Source organism: Podarcis muralis, chromosome 15 (genome assembly GCF_964188315.1).
Source record: "Podarcis muralis chromosome 15, rPodMur119.hap1.1, whole genome shotgun sequence".
Classification (NCBI taxonomy): Eukaryota; Metazoa; Chordata; class Lepidosauria; order Squamata; family Lacertidae; genus Podarcis; species Podarcis muralis.
Window position 1 is genome coordinate 30,940,430 of NC_135669.1, and position 17,350 is coordinate 30,957,779.

The following is a 17,350-nucleotide window of genomic DNA, read 5'->3' on the forward strand; positions in this document are numbered from 1 at the left end:
AATCCCACATCCACCACCTCTCAGATGCTATAAAAAAATAATAAAAGTGCCTCTTTTCCTGTTTTCTAACATTGACATACTAGAAGGCTTAAGGTCAAGTCTGTAAAGGGTGTCAAAACACAGAACTATTGGAAGACAAAAAAATTATAAAATGCAATAGACAAGCTGAGGGTAACCTCTGCTGGAGGAAGGAGAAAAAGCTGCTTTGGAAATCCTGAGTTGCAGCAACACCCAACATAACAGAAAACTGGCCAGTATTTTCCTTCACATTTAAAGGCTTATAGCTGGTAGACAAGCTTTTGCCAACCTGGTGCCCTCCAGCTATTTTGGACTACAATTCTTATCAGCCTCAGTTGTAGTTCAGAACATGTGGAGGACATGAAGCTGGTGATGGCTGTGCTAATTTGTCAAAATACCACTTTTTTGCAATTCCTGTTTAAAGTTTCGAAACCAGTTTCACTGAGGTATCAACAGACACTCAAGATTAGGAAAGTGTCCTCACAGGTTACACTTGTTCCTTATCATTCAGCTGTGAATTAAAAGGCCAGGAGAAGAAGACTCTTCTCCCCAAATGCACAGAGTTTATAATTTGACTGATCTAAACATCTTTTCATCTTCTGGTCACCCTTCAGAGCAACCAAGAGACTGGGCAGGGCAATATAAAACAGAGGTGCAATGCAAAACTCTTTATCAGACACTGTAGCAACAACCCTGCCATGCCCTCTTCTGTTTGACAGTTCCACAGCTTGAGCTGTAGACTACTCACAACTCCCACCTGGAATAAGGAGAGCTATAATTTTACCTTGCAGTGGGTGTCAGGCCCATAAAAAAGAAGCTGGCAACTTTGTCCTTGCCTTTTTCTCCCCCCAATAATATTTAATGTACAGGTGGACGTTGTTTTAACATTGGTGGAAAACCTGTTTCAGCCAAAGATTTGCATTCTTAGTGTTCGGCACATTGAGAGCAAAAGCAGGCAAAGCAATGCATGCAATTCTTACCTTACTTTAGTAGGTTATTTTCCGGCTAGATAAAAGTCTGTTCTACAGCTTTGTTCTACAGCTACACCTCTTCAGGACAAGCAAGAGGCATTGCAGTGCAAGAAAACATTCCACCCAGGCAAAACCACCTAAAGGGTGCACAGCAGGGCTGGCAAGGGTGTGTGGCTCGATAAGGCAAAACTCATTCGGGTGGAAACTGCTGAAACTAAAAGTCAGAAGATCTCTCACCCAATTTTTACACAATGAAAGGGCCAGTAACCCACTCATCAGCTGCACCTTTTAATTTCAGATAGGGAGACTGATCTTTCAAGAGCCATAAAATATGCTTCTCCTAAATAAGACATTCATTGTTAGCAAAGCTGTCAATCTTATACTAGGTTTTTCTGAATGTGTTGTGTGGTTATAAACCGCAGCAGGGGAGGGTGCTCTTGTGGTTGAATCCTGCTTTCAGGTTTCCCATTGAGGCACCCGGTTGGCCACAGTAAGAAGAGGATGCTGGACTAGATTGGCAGCTGGCCTAATTCAGGAGGCTGTTATGTTCTTAAATTCTTAACTGGTATATGCCTTGGTAATGCTGCTGCCATTTATATATAACAGTTTTTAAAAAGCATTGTTGTATGACCCCAGCGCCAATAATCATTATCTCTTTATCCAGGGAATGTGAATGAAACAAACCAGATTAATTTTGTGTGTGTGTCTTTAATTCTAGTTTTCTTTCATTTGTTGTTTTTCTTTAACTTTTTCGTTCTTGTGTGTTTTTGAAGTGTATGCTCTTGTTTAAATAAGTAAAAAATGTTTTTAAAAAAATACTGCTGCCGTTACCAGTATTTCAGGAGCGCTGTATGTATTGTTTTTGTGCTATTGCAAAACTGACAAAGTTTCAGGAAGCATATGTAATTCTAGTTATGTGTATTTAAAAAAAAAAGTTTTGCTGATTTATTTCAGAGTCATTGGTAATTCTGTTAAGTACACAGCTTAGGGAATTTTCTGATTAAATGGCCTGTAATTTGTTTTCAAAATAAAAAACTGGTTTGTGTGGACTATGCCCATAAATGTGTCCTATAAATGAATATAATTCAGCAGGGGAAGATTTTCCCCATTTGTCGTGGGGAAGAGGATGAAGATTTGGTTGCTTCTCCATCATTATGAAAGGCTGAAGACAAAAGAGGCCTGCATCCCGTTGCCATGGAGACGGGATGAGTCAAGATGGTACCCGCTCAGACAGTAGCTCGAAAGAAGAAAGCGACCCTCTCTGTCTCTATGGCAGCAAGAAAGCCGCAGGCTCACCGCTTCTCGTCGCTATGGGAGACAGAGCTTTCCCTCTCCCCGCGTATTTTGGACTGAACCAATAGGATGTGGGGGTTCCTTACGACACGCCCCTCCCATTGCAACGCCTACTTTCCCTCTCTCTGCCTCCTCCCCACCTAGGTCCCGTTAGCTCGGGAGGTACCCGGATGGAGTGGCACGCATGCGCACAAGCTGACAGGCGCGAAGCTGACAGGCACTGAGGAGGTGCTGGTGGGCCTCGCGTGAGGGGGTCGGGGGTGGAGAATAAATATATATACTTAAGGTGGGACGCGCTGAGGAGGAGTGAAGCGCCGTCATTTCCCCACGGAGGGAAAACCAGACAGGTGAGGGCGAAGGCGGGTCTGGAGGGGAGGTTGCTGTGACAACATGGCCCCTCCCCTTCTTCGGAGAGGGCGGGGACAGAGGGCGAGGTGTGATGGCCACGCCCCCTTCTCTTTAAATGAGTGCATCTGGAGGTACATATTAGTAGATCTCCCCTTTTGCGGGTGGGGCATTGTTGCCTGTTATTAAGTGGGGGAGATCCTGCTGGCGACTCCCCTTTTGGGCGTCCGACCCAGAAAGGAAGCCCATTAACTATGGGTGGGTGGAGAGAGAGCAGAGGAAAGGAGGGCGAAGCATTTGCCACCCCACTCCCCACTGAACCACCTCCTGGGCGCCACTGGCTCAAACGTGGGTCCACAGATGTAACTGGTCTCCAGCTCCCATTAGCCGCAGTCACTAAGCCTGGTGGTTAGAGGACTCTTCGAGCTGTAGTTAAGCAAATAATCAGCCAGGGTGGCATAGTGATATTGTGTGGGCTATTGGTGTAGTGGTTAGAGTGTTGGAGCAGGACCTGGGAGGCCAGGGTTCAAACTCCCTCTGCTTGGCCATGATGCTCCGCTGGGTGACCTTAGACCAGGATTGCTGTGGGGATTGAATGACGGAGAGAACCACATACGCTGCATTAAGCTCGTTGGAGAAAAAAGGGGGACATAAATTTATTTATTTCCAACCCCTTTTTGAAACAAAACAAAACAAAACAGTATCTAAAAACGACTAAACCACAATAAAGAAATATACTCATTAAAACCACCATAAAAACAATGCATAAAATGCATAAAACCAGCATAAAAACCAGCATAAAAACAATAGATTTTTAGAGAAAAATCTAAAACAATCTCCTGGATCCAGATTTGGAAAAGGGTGGTCCATTTTGTGGCCCCTCCCTTTTGTTTGTGTGGCATCTCTCTGCCCTTTATCATCTAAGGCCAGAGAAAGCGGCTATACATAGCTTGATCTTTTACATCTGTGAGTGTGGGTTGAGTGTGGCATGTTTCTCCGGGCAGAGGGTTTTTTTTCTTTTTAATTTTATTTATTGCATTTATAGCCCACCTTTCCTTCAAGGAGCTCAAAGTGGCAAAGCGGCCTGTCCCCATTTTATTTGCGCAGTGGCCCAGTGAGGTACAGTAGGCTGAAAGATAGTGGTTGGCCAATGTTGCCCAGTAGAGCGTTGTGGCTGTATGGGCATTTGAACTTCGGTTGCCATGGTCTGATGTCAACCAAGTTGGCAATTTTCAAATTGTCCCTTGGGTGGGGGAGAGAAGAAGCTTGGGAACTACTGGCCTATATGCATGCAGTTTTGCAGGGCGTATATAGGGACTATTCTGCTGGCACAGGCTGCGTGGCTTAATCACAATTTTTGTGGCTCTGATACACAACAGGTCTGTCTAGCACAGTGGCACACCACACCTGTTGTGATACCCAGCTGAAAAACAGCCTGGAGCCTCGTTGCCTCTCATCATCCCTATAATTGGTGCACCTGCGTCCAGGACCCTGTGGGCAGGACTGGTGTTGTGATCTGCACTCTGCTCCCACTGGACAGCAGAGGAGGGAGAAAAGTGGCTCCTTTGGTCCCTTATGGCTGAAGCAAAAAAGAGCCATAAATCAAACCGGCTCTGCTTCATTTTTGTTGAGCCTCCTGAGCAGCCCTTTCTGCTAATCCATGCAGATGGAATGACTGTGGATTCCCTTCGTGAGAACTTTACTAACAGTGGCAGGTGGTGCCCATTGGGGCTGATGGGGCGGAAGGCAGGGAGCCCAATAGAAGGTGCAGCCAGACCCAATAACAGGCAGTGCCAACTCATCCTATTTTTGTCCTCATTCTCTTCCTCCCTGCTTAGTTTGACAAGGGCAACACTGAGATTAAGGAAGAAGAGGAGGCTGCCAGCTAGGCCACCTCCTGGGCTGGTTGTAAGTAAGAAGACAGGCAGATCAGGGCTGGATGAGGACAGACAGAGAATGGTGAGGTGCTGCCCCATTTGCCCTAATGGACCAGCCTCCACTGTCTTTATGTAAGAACTTTAGACTTATCTATAGGTGGTGGGCAACAGCAGAGTAGACTTTAAAAGATCACTGTGTAAGAAAGTTATACACCAAAAGTTATTGAGCTTTTTTTAGTAGGCCACCAATCTAAGGTGCCACCTTTTGGAAATTTCCCCAGGCGTCAGTTCCACCTTTGTAATGTCAGGAAAAGTTCAGACGTGTGGCAGCTCTAGCTCTAAGTATGGTGTAGTGCAGGCATAGGCCAACTCGGTCCTCCAGATGTTTTGGGACTACAACTCCCATCATCCCTTAGCTAACAGGACCACTGGTCAGGGATGATGGGAGTTGTAGTCCCAAAACATCTGGAGGGCTGAGTTTGCCTATGTCTGGTATAGTGGTTAGAGTGCTGGATTACGATCAGGGATACTAGGCTTCTAATCGCCACCAAGTCAGCCATGAAGTTTATTGGGTGACCATTGGAGCAGTCACTATATCTCAGCTTAATCACAGGGTTGTTGTGAAGATACAATGGAGAGGTGGAAAAAGTGTGTGGACCAACCTTGAGCTTTATAGTGATTCTAGCTTAGTGCTGGCAGTTTCAGGCAGTGTAGATTCTCAGCCCTTCTTGGAGATTCCAGAAATTGAAACTGGGATCTTTCGCAAGCTGGTGTTCTATCACTGAGCTACAATCCTTGCTCTTTGAAAATTGCTGTATTTCTGTGCTGTTGAGAGAAACCTACCTATTCCCCTGACTATTCAGTGTGATCCTTTCTTTAGTATGTTTTGACAGACATTCCCTTTGCCCACTCAGAGGCTCATGATCTAAGGGCATAGCTTCTTGTGTTCTTGGGACTGCATCACATTAAGCAAAATATGCCAGAATAACAGCTGGAGAAATATTTCAAATTCCTATGGGTCAGCATTGCAGTTTCAAAGCAGTGCCAGACATCTGGGATGTCTTGAAGGTTGGTTTGAATATTTTCCCCCTCCTTAAGCAGAGAATGGAATCAGTGGTAGCTGAGAGATTTGTGTTAGCTTTTAAGGTGCCACAAGATTTGTTTTCACTGCAACAGGCTAACTCTAACCACCCAACATCAGTTGTGGGAAATGATTTATCCAGCTATGTGGAGAGGTGACAAAATTGCCTGTTGAGGCATTATGAGGAAGTGATCTAATGGTAAGTGATTTGTAAATTGGGAGAACATCTTCCTACGTAATGGAATCAATTAGATGAGACTGTCTTTCAAGCTCAATTTAGAACAGTAGTTTCGATGAAGCTGCACACCAGACCTTTGCAGCTTACCAGTTTGGGGCTCTGAAACAAATGAAATGAGAGGAAATTGCTGCAAATAAATAAATAAATAAATAAAGTTCAGAGAGGTTTATTTTGTTTGGCCTTTTGAGGTGGACTGTGAAAGATATCAATAGATTTCATTGTGATGAAATCAGATGAATTTATTTGGGACATTGCTGGCCAAAATTGTGCTGGTTTGAGCTCACCTGCGATGTACTGACTCCTTGAGAGCTGCTGTTTTGATTGCCTTTTTGTGTCCATGTGGTAACTTTGCCTGGTTCTTTCGTGTAGGCTCATGCCTCCTTGCCATCTAGAGAGAAAAATAACCAGTTTGTGTCTCCTCCAGGCTGAGGTGCAGAGGTTGGAAATTCATTCTGAAGTACAAACGGATCCCCTTGCAATCAGTCTAGCTGACTTACTTTCATTTCAGACGTTCAGGCAAACCTCCTTATTCCAGTGCCAGTTGCTTGCAGTGCTGATGTTCTGCTCCGTTACATGTCAGGATTTGTCTGGATGACCGAGAAATGAAATGGTTATAAGAAGCAATTCCAGCGATTTCTGCATGCACGTCAGAACCCAGGTTAAACTAACTTAAAAATTGAATCCCCATCCCTTTTCTGATTGACCATTAGTATGCCTAACTTGATTCTGAATGTCTATGCTGCTGCCAAAACCTCCCCACCCCGGTTTCCCCACTATTAATAATGTTGGTGGAACTCTGTGGATCGGGCAAGGAATGCTTTCCTTTGTCCATTTCAAAAGGGGCTTAGAGGGGCAGTGTGGTGTTGGGGAACCACAGGCTAGTGGGGCGTGGCCAAGCGCATGCTGAACCAGTCAGACAGCGCCTTCGGTTGACAGCTGTGTGGATTGCCAAATGGCTGCTCAGCAGCAGGTGTCCCCAGCAGCTAATCAGCTTTGAGCAAGTAAAATGACAGCCTGGGCAGCTGAGAGCAGGTTGAGCTGGTTAGGTGGCCAATAAGAGCGGCTGTCTCCTCCAGTGAGGGAGTCTCTGGCTGCGAAAGCTGACAGGGAGGTTTCCTGGCGCTGCTGTGCAAATTGGATCCCCTCCCCGCGTGCGCGTGTGCTCCTGACTGGCAGCAGATAGAACAGTCCTGTGTGTTGTGACTCACTCCTGAGAATAGCAATGACACTCGTAAAGGGTTGGCGTGGAGCATCTCTGGGCGCCTGCTGCCCCTCAGTGGCCTTTCTTTATTAAGGAAAGCGCCCCCTCCCCTGCTGTGGTCTCCCATCCCAATGAACATGGCCCTTGTCTCCCTGCCAGCTTTGCCACGGCTGCCCGCCCAGCAGACCTGCTTACAAGAGCCGGAGGGATGGTGGTAGTCACGGGGCAGACCAAAGTGAGCGATGCCATGTCGAGTTCGGATGCGGAGGATGACTCTCAAGAGCCTGCCACGCCGACGGCCACCCAGGCAGAGCACGCCCTGTCCCTCCTACCTCAGCAGGTGAGTGAGCTGGTGCCTTTTGCACCCTGGTTGCTTCAGTTTTCAGGGGCTGCTGCTGGAATGGCCCTCTCCCTGGAGGCTTCCCCAGAGTGACACTGAGGATCAGCTTCTTTCAGAAACAATACTCTGCTTTCAGCTTGGCTTGTAGTGGTGGGCGCAGGGTCAAGCCCCAGAATCAGTGGTTCCCTAAGTGGGTGATACCACCCCCTGGGTAGAGTGGTGGGATTACCTAGGGAGGCACTAAGAGGCAAGGGGGGTGGCAGGGGGATGCTGGAGGTGTAAATGACTATTCAAGTTCAGCAGTTTTGTTGATTGGATTAAACTCAATAGTGTTAATTGGATTTTGAGTAAATGTGCAATTGTTACTGTTTTGAATTTTATTCTCTTTTTATCTGCCAGAGTGGGTTGTGTAAACCACTATTCTGAATGTTTTTTATGGGGTACGGTATGGTTGAATGTATGGAACCAAGGGGGGGGGGGTGGCCCAAAAAAGTTTCGGAACCAGTGCCCTAAATGGACTTACTTTTTTTAAAATGTATATTAATGATTTCTTGTTTTTGTAACCCATCCTGAGCTTGAAGGGTGGGATAAACTAGAAGCTGTTCACAAATCATGCCTTTCAAAACAACTTCGATTTTAAAAAGTGTTTATACCTAGCATTTTTAATACCCTGGCTGCTAAGATTTTTCCAGCCTCAAGACTGAGAAAACTCAGTGTAAGTTAGGAATATTCAGACTTGTTAGGTTTTCGGGCGTTAGCATGTTCTATACACCCAACTAGGGGGTGACAGGAGGAGTCTGGGCACAAAATCATCAGTTGAGCGGATATCAGTCCACTGGGCACATCACATGACTGTCCTGTTTTTGCAGCTGAGGGAAAATAGGAGATTTACAGACTCCTGCTAAGCTGTGTTTGCTTGGTGGCTTGCAGTTCTGTTAGTACTCTTGAATAGTTGAAAACCCCTACAGTCTGCAGCTCCAGCTGATCTTGGAGATGGATGTGCAGAACTGGGTGCAAGTGCCAGCCCAGAGCGACTGATCGCTTGCTCTCTCTCTGACTCTGCCAGTGCTACCCTTCCTTGTCTCCTCATAGTCTGCCTCCTGCTTCTGCCTTCTACACAAAGTCATCTGCTGCTGAGTCATTTTTGAGCAGTGACATGAGCCTAAGAGGAGCCCTGCAGGATCAGTCCAAAGGTCCACCTAGCCCCGTGCATCCTGCCTTCTGCAGTAGCCGACCAGGCGCCTCCATGAAACCCACCTTGTACAGGGCAGCAAGGTGACAGCTCTCTCTCTCTTGCTGTTGCTCCCCTGCAACTGGTACCCAGTAACATCCTGCGCCCGAGAATGCCATATAGGGGTGGGAGTGAACCTGCACCGGGCTTTGGTGCTTCATGGTTAGACAGCAGCTATGGTCCAAGGTACATTGACCTATCTGAGACTGGTGCACCAACTGGGAATTTCAGACCTGGAGGCATGTGTCATAGACTGGATTGCTGCTTTGTGTGGGGCTATCCCTTGAAGGGACGCGAGTGGCGCTGTGGTCTAAACTACTGAGCCTTGGGCTTGCCGATCAGAAGGTTGGCGGTTCAAATCCCTGTGACGGGGTGAGCTCCCGTTGCTTGGTCCCAACTCCTGCCAACCTAGCAGTTTGAAAGCACGTCAACGTGCAAGTAGATAAATAGGTACTGCTCTGGCGGGAAGGTAAATGGCGTTTCCGTGTGCTGCTCTGGTTCGACAGAAGCGGCTTAGTCATGCTGGCCACATGACCCGGAAGCTGTCTGCAAACAAATGCTGGCTCCCTTGGCCAGTAAAACGAGATGAGCACTGCAACCCCAGAGTCGTCCACAACTGGACTTCAGGCAGTTGACAATGTGTCAGTATGAAGAAAAAGTGCAGTGTTTGGGACTCTTTAGTTTAGAGAAAAGGTGAGTAAGAGGTGGCAAAACACAAGTTTATAAAATTATGCATGGCATGGGGAAGGTGGATAGAGAAAAATTTTTCTGCCTCTCTCATAACACTAGAACTCGTGGACATCCAATGAAACTGAAGGGTGGAAGATTAAGAACAGGTAAAAAACAAAACCATTCTTCACAGAGCACATAGTTAAACTGCCCCCTTGTTTTTGTTTTTTTTAAATTAAAGTTTCAAGCTGTCCCCTTGTTTTTATTTGCCCTGCGTTCATCTTTTTTATTGTTCTTAACTGATTTTACTGTTTTGCTCATGTTATTTTATTTTGTAAATAGATTAGTAATTAGGAAGGAAAGATATACACTCTCTTAAAGAAGTAAAATATAGACCACTTCCCTCTTCTCAAATTTTTCTAGTCCCCTTTTAAAGCCCTCTGAGCTGGTGGCCACTGCCCATATCTTGCAGCAGGGATTTCCACAGCGTGTGACAAAGTCCTCTCTTTTGCCTGCCCTGAAACTCTCACCCTTCAGCTTCCTAAGATTATCCCATCAGGTTCGAGTATTCTGAGAGTCAGCATGGTGTAGTGCAGGGGTCTGCAACCCGCGGCTCCGGAGCCGCACATGGCTCTTTTACACCTTTGCCGCGGCTCCGGGGCGGATACTAGCGAGGGGAGGAGGCACATTGTGCGCCCCGACACTCCCCACTGTGGCGGGTGCTGTACTGGCTGTGACGTCGCATGGGACGGTGCGTGCGTTAGTCACGCACTGTCCCGATGTCACCTTCCCACCCGCTGTCAGATCGGAGGGCAGCGGCGCGCATGCTTTAAATGTTGCAATGGTTTTGCGGCTCCCAGGTGTTTTTTTCTTCGGAAACAGGTCCAAGTGGCTCTTTTTGTCTTAAAGGTTGCAGACCCCTGGTGTAGTGCTTAGCGTCTCAGACTAGAACCTTGGAGACCAGGGTTAAAATCCCCACTTGGCCATGAAGCTCTCACAGTGGGTGACTTTAGGGGCAGTCATTACCTCTCAGTTTAACCTACCTCACAGGGTTGTTATGAGGATAAAATGGAGAGGAGGAAAACTATGTATGGGACCTTGAGTTTCTTGGAGGAAAATTTAGGATACAGATGCAATAAAATAAAAATTAAAAGTATAAAAAGAGGGAGAAATATGTTCATCCACTTTCTCCACACTGGCTTGTTTGCATTCAGTGCAGCCTGAATTAACTTGATCCATCACTACAAGAAACTGCATACCCCCTAAATCTGGTCTAGGGGGCAGATTTGGGTAGGATGTGGGGCATGGGGAAGATTGGGAAGTTTTATAGGGCAAGCGTAAATTTTCAACTGATGGGAAATGATACTTGAATGCCGACCTATGTGCTGAATTTCGACACAAATTGTTTCTTCCTCCCAGTTCCCTGAAGTGGTTCCACTGAATGTTGGAGGAGCTTATTTCACTACCAGGTTGTCAACACTGCGGCGCTACGAAGACACAATGCTCTCGGCTATGTTCAGTGGCCGACACTACATCCCAACGGATGCGGAGGGGAGATACTTTATTGACCGAGATGGGAAGTTCTTTGGGTATGTCTTCTTTGCCTGCGGCACTCCCTTAGCTACAAAAGCTCCAGGAGCAAGGCTCTGTCCCTTGGAGGTAGTGTGATCTGTATGCCCCTTCTACCTTCGCACTCATGTTCCCATAGGGGTGAGGGGAACTGCTCTAGGCAGCCAAAGAACAGCAGCTGACAAGGTCTAGACTTCCAAGAAAGGAGATTCCAACTAAACATGAGAAAGAACCTTCTCATGGGAAGAGCTGTGCAACAGTGGAACGGACTCTCTCAGAAGGTGGTGGACTCCTTCATTTGGGGTTTTTAAGCAGAGGTTGGATGACTGCCAGAGATTCTTTCGCTGTGATTCCTTTGCTGCAGTGGGTTGGAGCAGATGACCTTTGGAGTCTGTTCTAACTTTACAAGAACTGGGGGTAATTGTTTTGAAGGACAATGTTGGTGGAGCTGTTTGTGGTCAGAATGTCTGCACTCTGCTGGACCAGGGCTCCCTGACATATTCCTGTGGTTGGAGGTATATATTGTATTACTGGAAGTGGTGGATTTTGAGTGCTTTTTTGGGTGGTAGCGAGATCCAGAGGGTAGCAGTGTGGCAATGGGCCTTTTCCGTGCTGGATGCACATTTGTGGAATATTGTCCACAGGGCGGCTTGCCTGGTGCCATCATTACATATTTTTAGGCACCAGGCAAATACATTTCTGACAGGCTTTTGGCTTTTAATTATCTGTGGCTTCTTTATTACTTTATTAAACTCAAACCCCACCTTTTTCTCCAAGGAGTCCAAGGTGATGTGTGTGGTTCTCATCCTGCCTCATTTAATCCCCCACAACAACCCTGTGAAGTAGGTTAGGCTGACAGGCAGTTAATGGCCCAAGGACACAACCAATGAACTTCATGGCTGAGTGCAGATTTGAACCCTGGTCTCCTGGTCCTAGTCTGACACTCTTAAAAAAAAAGTACACTACACTGGCTCTCTTGAGTGGGTGGGATGTCTTAATCTTGCCTTTTAAAAATGCAAATTTGCTTTAAGTCTTTTTTATCTGTTTTGTTTAATGCTAGTTTTGATGTAAATGCTATTTAATTCCTTCTGAGAATCGCTTTTGAGTTGCTTTTGTAAAAAAGTGACTAATAAGTTTAATCAAGCAATTAATAGTACCGTATTGGCCCGAATATAAGCCGCACCCAAATATAAGCTGCACCTTTAAAATTGGAGGGAGGAAAAGAAAAGAAAAAATACCCGAATATAAGCTGCCCCATTCCTCACTGCTCCTGGCTGCATACTGGGGGCGGGGGGGGGGGGGAGCCGTGTTGAGTTGCCAACAGCCTTTCCCCTTCCTCGCTCTCTCCCTTCCCAGCCTTGGGGTAGAGGATTGGGGACTACGCGCGGGGAGGGCGCCGCTTTGCTGCACTCCTGGCACTCTTTGCCCCTTGCTCCTGGCTGCATACCATAAGGTTGTGAATATAAGCCGTACTTTAACTTTTCATGGTCTTAATTTGGGGGAAAAGTGAGGCTTATGTTCAGGCCAATACAGTAATAATAATATGAATGGAAACTGCATAAGAGCTTCAGCTCAAGAGATGGTTGGAATGGGGTGGGGCACCCTTCGGATTTTCCGTCTCATGCCCTGACTTTGAGCACTGGACAGGGTCAGACGGCAAGTAACAGATGCCCTTTGTTTGTGCTGCATGTGGTCACTAATAGGATTGATTAGTCAAAGTGACTGTGCTGCTTTTGCCTCTGGAAACAGGATATTAAAAGGTTCTTCAGCCCTTGGAATGCTGACCTTCCTGTTTCAGAATAAATGTGTAATATCCTGACGTTGCAAAGTCAGCTACTTAAGTTAGTGCTGCCATGCGTCTGGCATTTCCCGGACATAGCTGGGATTCAGCCCTCGGAAATGGCATCTGGGTGGAAATAGCTGAAATGTCCGGGAAAATCCAGACATATGGGAAGCCATGTTGGAAGTGTAGATTTAGCTGAATTCCCTTAAAAATAGCTCAAAGCCTCATGGTGGGATTTTTTTTCTTTTGCTAAAAAAACTCAACAACTTTTGTGTCTGGATTTTCATTTTTTGAAATATGGCAACCCTACAAATAGACCCCATTTTGTTTTGTTCCTATATCCCAACTTTTAAAATAGAAATGGCTGAAAACTCTGAAACACATGTGCAGTGTTATCTTGACAAACATGAAGACAGTATGATTCCCCTTGAGAGAATTTCCCTCTCCGGGCTAGCCCCAAAGGCCTGCAGCATTTGTTCCACCATGTGCATCCCAGAATCCCCTGTGGTATATGGCTGCTTCACTGAAACAGGTTGGATCTAAGCATCTGCTTGGGTTGCTTGGGCCAGTTGGAGTTTCTTGGGTGAAGATAATTCTGGGGTAGCTTTAATAACATTATATTATCTAGTCTGGAGCAAATGCAATATATAAAAGTTATATAAAAGTTAGAGTATGATAAAGTAAGATAAAAAATATCTGCCCTGTATCCTTTGAACCCTTTTGCATATTCCCGGAGGTATGAGTTCCACAGTTTGGGAAATGCTGATCTAACCAATTAGTCTATTGAAAGCTACAGCCCTAGTTTTGAACACTGTTGCCTGCAATGTAATGAAAAGGAGATGGAGTGTGTGTTTTGGGAACAGGTAGCCGTCAACCAACATGTATACTCAAGTTCCTTCCGCCTTTTATTTTTTTAGGGATGTGCTCAATTTCCTGCGGTCTGGCGACTTGCCTCCAAGGGAACGCGTGAGGGCAGTTTACAAGGAAGCCCAATATTATTCCATTGGACCCTTGCTAGACCTTCTTGAAGAGCTCCAGCCCCTCAAAGGAGAAAAAGTCCGGCAGGCTTTCCTGGGCTTGATGCCATATTACAAAGGTAAATTGAAGGGGTGGGGGCAGGAAGCTTGTGGGTGTGTCTTGCAGCAGGCCAGAAGTGCTTTTGAAACGGTGCCCTCCCAATGTTTTGAACTGCAACAGAAGCAGATTTAGGGCAGTGCAAGCGGTGTGGTTGCACCAGGTCCTGTAAGGGTGTCAAATGGCACAGGGTGGCATATTTCTAAGGTCTGCCCCTGACTGCAACTCCCATCACCTGCAGCCAGCATAGCCATATAATAAAGGTAAAGGGACCCCTGACCATTAGTTCCAGTCGTGGCCGACTCTGGGGTTGTGGCGCTCATCTTGCTTTATTGGCCAAGGGAGCCGGCGTACAGCTTCTGGGTCATGTGGCCAACATGACTAAGCTGCTTCTGGTGAACCAGAGCAGTGCATGGAAATGCCGTTTACCTTCCCGCCAGAGTGGTACCTATTTATCTACTTGCACTTTGACGTGCAGGAGCAGGGACCGAGCAACGGGAGCAGGGACTGAGCAACGGGAGCTCACCCCGTCGTGGGGATTCGAACTGCTGACCTTCTGATCGGCAAGTCCTAGGCTCTGTGGTTTAACCCACAGCACCACCTGCATCCCAGCCATATAATACAGTGGTACCTCGGGTTAAGTAGTTAATTCGTTCCGGAGGTCTGTTCTTAACTTGAAACTGTTCTTAACCCGAAGCACCACATTAGCTAATGGGGCCCCCTGCTGCCGGAACCCGATTTCTATTCTTATCCTGAAGCAAAGTTCTTAACCTGAAGCACTATTTCTGGGTTAGCGGAGTGTGTAACCTGAAGCGTATGTAACCTGAAGCGTATGTAACCCGAGGTACCACTGTACTTGGTCTGAAAGGAGCTTGGTTGTGCTGGCTGGGGCTGTGGAAGGTTGAAGCCTGAAACATCTGAAGGCACCCGTTTGAGGAACGCGCATCTTCTCAATGTTTGTTTTTTCACACACCTTGCTTTTCAGAGCACCTGGAGCGGATTGTGGAGATTGCAAAGCTGCGTGCCATGCAGCGGAAGGCCCGCTTTGCCAAGCTGAAGATCTGCGTCTTCAAGGAGGAGATGCCCATCACGCCCTACGAGTGCCCGCTCTTCAACTCCCTGCGCTTTGAGCGGAGCGAGGGCGAGGCCAAGCTCTTTGAGCACCACTGTGAGGTGGACGTGTCCTTTGGGCCCTGGGAGGCTGTGGCGGACGTGTACGACCTCCTCCACTGCATCGTGACGGACCTCTCCAGCAGGGGCATCACGGTGGACCACCAGTGCATTGGGGTCTGCGACAAGCACCTGATCAACCACTACTACTGCAAGCGCCCCATTTACGAATTCAAGATCACATGGTGGTGAGCCCAACTGGGCGTGGGAAGAGATAGCTGGCTGGTTTTGCCATCTTCTCCATGGCCTTGTTGCCCTGCGTTCCGAGAAACGGTGGCACTGCTGATAGCGTGCTGGAGTCTTATCTTGGCAGGAGAACTTGACCTCCATTCATAGCTATGCAGCAAACTGGGGTCTCTCCTGTGATTCTTGCTTCAAGGAACAGAAATCCTTCTGGAAGGACACATGCTACTGTGGCTGACACACAGGGTCCCAGTAGAGGTATATGCCAGTTGGTGTGTATTGAGGTTTGCTCTAACCAGTTGGTGTGTATTGAGGTTTGCTCTAACCTGCAATCAAGCCTTTTTCGGTCCACGCTGGTCTCACTTGCCTGCACTTGCCTAGGGGGCACCGCCACACCGTTGCACAATCTTCCAACTGCACCCCTGGGGACATAGCTGTTTTGTAGCCACCTGGCGTTGGAAGTGCACAGGAGCACTTTATTTTTACACCACTTCCGCTGGCATGTGACTTTTTGCTGCTGTTCCGACCTTCAGGACAGAAGGACAAAGTACTTTTCAGAGATGCTGAGGTTTCAGAAGTGAATTATCTCTACAAATGTCTGAACTTTCTCTGTGTTAAATCCCTGCTTTATTTATGTGTCTGTATTGGTTAATTCTTTTACATGTTTGTGTTGAAATTTAATTTATTTCCACTCCCCTGACCCCAAAGGGCAGGTGTTGGGTGGTTCTTTTTAACTCCTTGGTGCTTGTTCAGACCGCATAGGTTGCATTCTTAAATGAATTCAAAAATAACGGTTATATATATATATATAAATGTGCCTGTTTATTGCTTTGGGTGCTTTAGCTGTTGACTATACCTGGATGGAAACTTCTCCCGCACTTTGATGAAGTGTCAGTGAGCCAGCCCCAAATCTCATGGCCAGAAGTTACTGTTAGCATGGAAACTTTCTCAGCTTGGCGATGGCTGGCATGCTTCTTTGGGGATCGGAGCATGCAGGGTCATCGCAGCCAGATGTTTTATTGGATTGGCCTATTATTGGCTGAATTAAGAGCACATGATTAAACTGTGGAACTTTCCGCCACAGGAGGCAGTGACGACCACCAATTTAGATGGTTTTAAAAGAGGATTGGATAAATTCATGGAGGGAAAGGGCTATCAATGGCTGAAAGCCACCTTGATTATGCTCTGCTTCCATGGTCAGAAGCAGTAATGCTTCTGAATACCAGTTCTGGAAGCCACAGGAAGGGAGAGGGCTCTTGTGCTTGGATCCTGCTTGCGTGCTTACCAAAAGAGGCATCTGGTTGGCCACTATGAGAAAAGGATGCTGCACTAGATGGGCTGTTGGCCTGATCCAGCATGGCTTATGTTCATTCATTTCAGTGAGTCTACTCTGAGTAAAACTTAGTTGAATGCCACCCAGTGGAAATTATTTCCAGGAAGACACGTGATTAGAGTAGTCTGGGGTTCTATGAATTGTTCTCATCCCTCTCCCCCTGCCCTCCCGGTACAAATAAGCTGATGTTCGTTTATGGGGAGATAAAAAAGGATTCTGAGCATACTCCTTTAGTAGATTTGGCAAGCAATTCATTATGACTGTTAAAACATTTCTTTAAGAGTATATTTTACCCAGATGTCTCTATGCATTATGACCTTCAATGCCTTCTGCAAAAATGAGAAATGTAAATGGATTTGCAAGGTGGGAGTTATTTGTTGTCTTCAAACAGTGGATATTGCAATGATAAAACCATTTAAGTATGTTATTTCACTTCTCTCCCCTTTTACAGCCCATATTTTGTATTGAAACATGTTGTGTCTCAGTAACGTGCAATAAATTATCTCACTATGATCACTATCTAACTGAGCTCACAATTATCTTTTTTTAAGGCTGCCAAACACTAAAAGCAGGGCTGGGTGGGTATCATAATATGCTCTTCCCTTTAGGAGACCCCCTACCACTTTTATTTTCTGCCAGAATAGCTTCAAAAAACAACAGCAAGCTAGTCTCTGTCCTCAGGTTTACAACCTAAAAAAAGCAATGAAAGATGAGGAAAAAGGGACAGGAAGGGAGGAGGAAAAAAGCACACTCAGGTATCAGATCTTGAAGCAGTAGCTCTTAAAATAGTTCTGGCAGCCAGCCAACATGATGCTCTCCAATTGACAGACACTAACTGTCACCATTCCTGGTAACTGGCAATGCTGGTATAATGATAATTACTTTACATTTTATATCCCACCATTGCTTACAAGGAGCTCAAGGTGGAGTATATTGTTCCCCCCACTTCCCATTTTATCTTCACAACAACCTTG

At 46.4% G+C, this 17,350-nt stretch overlaps 1 protein-coding gene across 3 annotated transcripts; it reads left to right on the forward strand.

The window, feature by feature from the left end:
- The first annotated feature begins 2,461 nt into the window (after positions 1 to 2,461).
- KCTD7 (potassium channel tetramerization domain containing 7) lies at positions 2,462 to 15,325 on the forward strand. 3 transcript variants are annotated; one of them, XM_028707322.2, is made up of 6 exons: positions 2,462 to 2,629; positions 6,332 to 6,481; positions 7,184 to 7,364; positions 10,684 to 10,853; positions 13,534 to 13,712; positions 14,676 to 15,325. In XM_028707322.2, exons 3-6 carry the CDS (start codon positions 7,233 to 7,235, stop codon positions 15,050 to 15,052), a joined length of 858 nt encoding a protein of 285 aa, XP_028563155.1. In that variant the 5' UTR covers positions 2,462 to 2,629; positions 6,332 to 6,481; positions 7,184 to 7,232; the 3' UTR covers positions 15,053 to 15,325. The 3 variants fall into 3 exon arrangements, with proteins under 3 accessions (XP_028563155.1, XP_028563156.1, XP_077775494.1); XM_028707323.2 differs by lacking the exon at positions 6,332 to 6,481; XM_077919368.1 differs by lacking the exon at positions 2,462 to 2,629 and having other exon boundaries at positions 5,027 to 6,481.
- Positions 15,326 to 17,350: the final 2,025 nt, after the last annotated feature.

Excerpts from the sequence above, each read along its gene's own strand:
- KCTD7 (XM_028707322.2), top strand. The coding sequence starts at position 7,233 with ATGGTGGTAGTCACGGGGCAGACCAAAGTGAGCGATGCCATGTCGAGT. Across the intron at positions 7,365-10,683 it reads TGTCCCTCCTACCTCAGCAG|TTCCCTGAAGTGGTTCCACT; the intron begins GTGAGTGAGCTG and ends TCTTCCTCCCAG. Across the intron at positions 10,854-13,533 it reads CGAGATGGGAAGTTCTTTGG|GGATGTGCTCAATTTCCTGC; the intron begins GTATGTCTTCTT and ends TTATTTTTTTAG.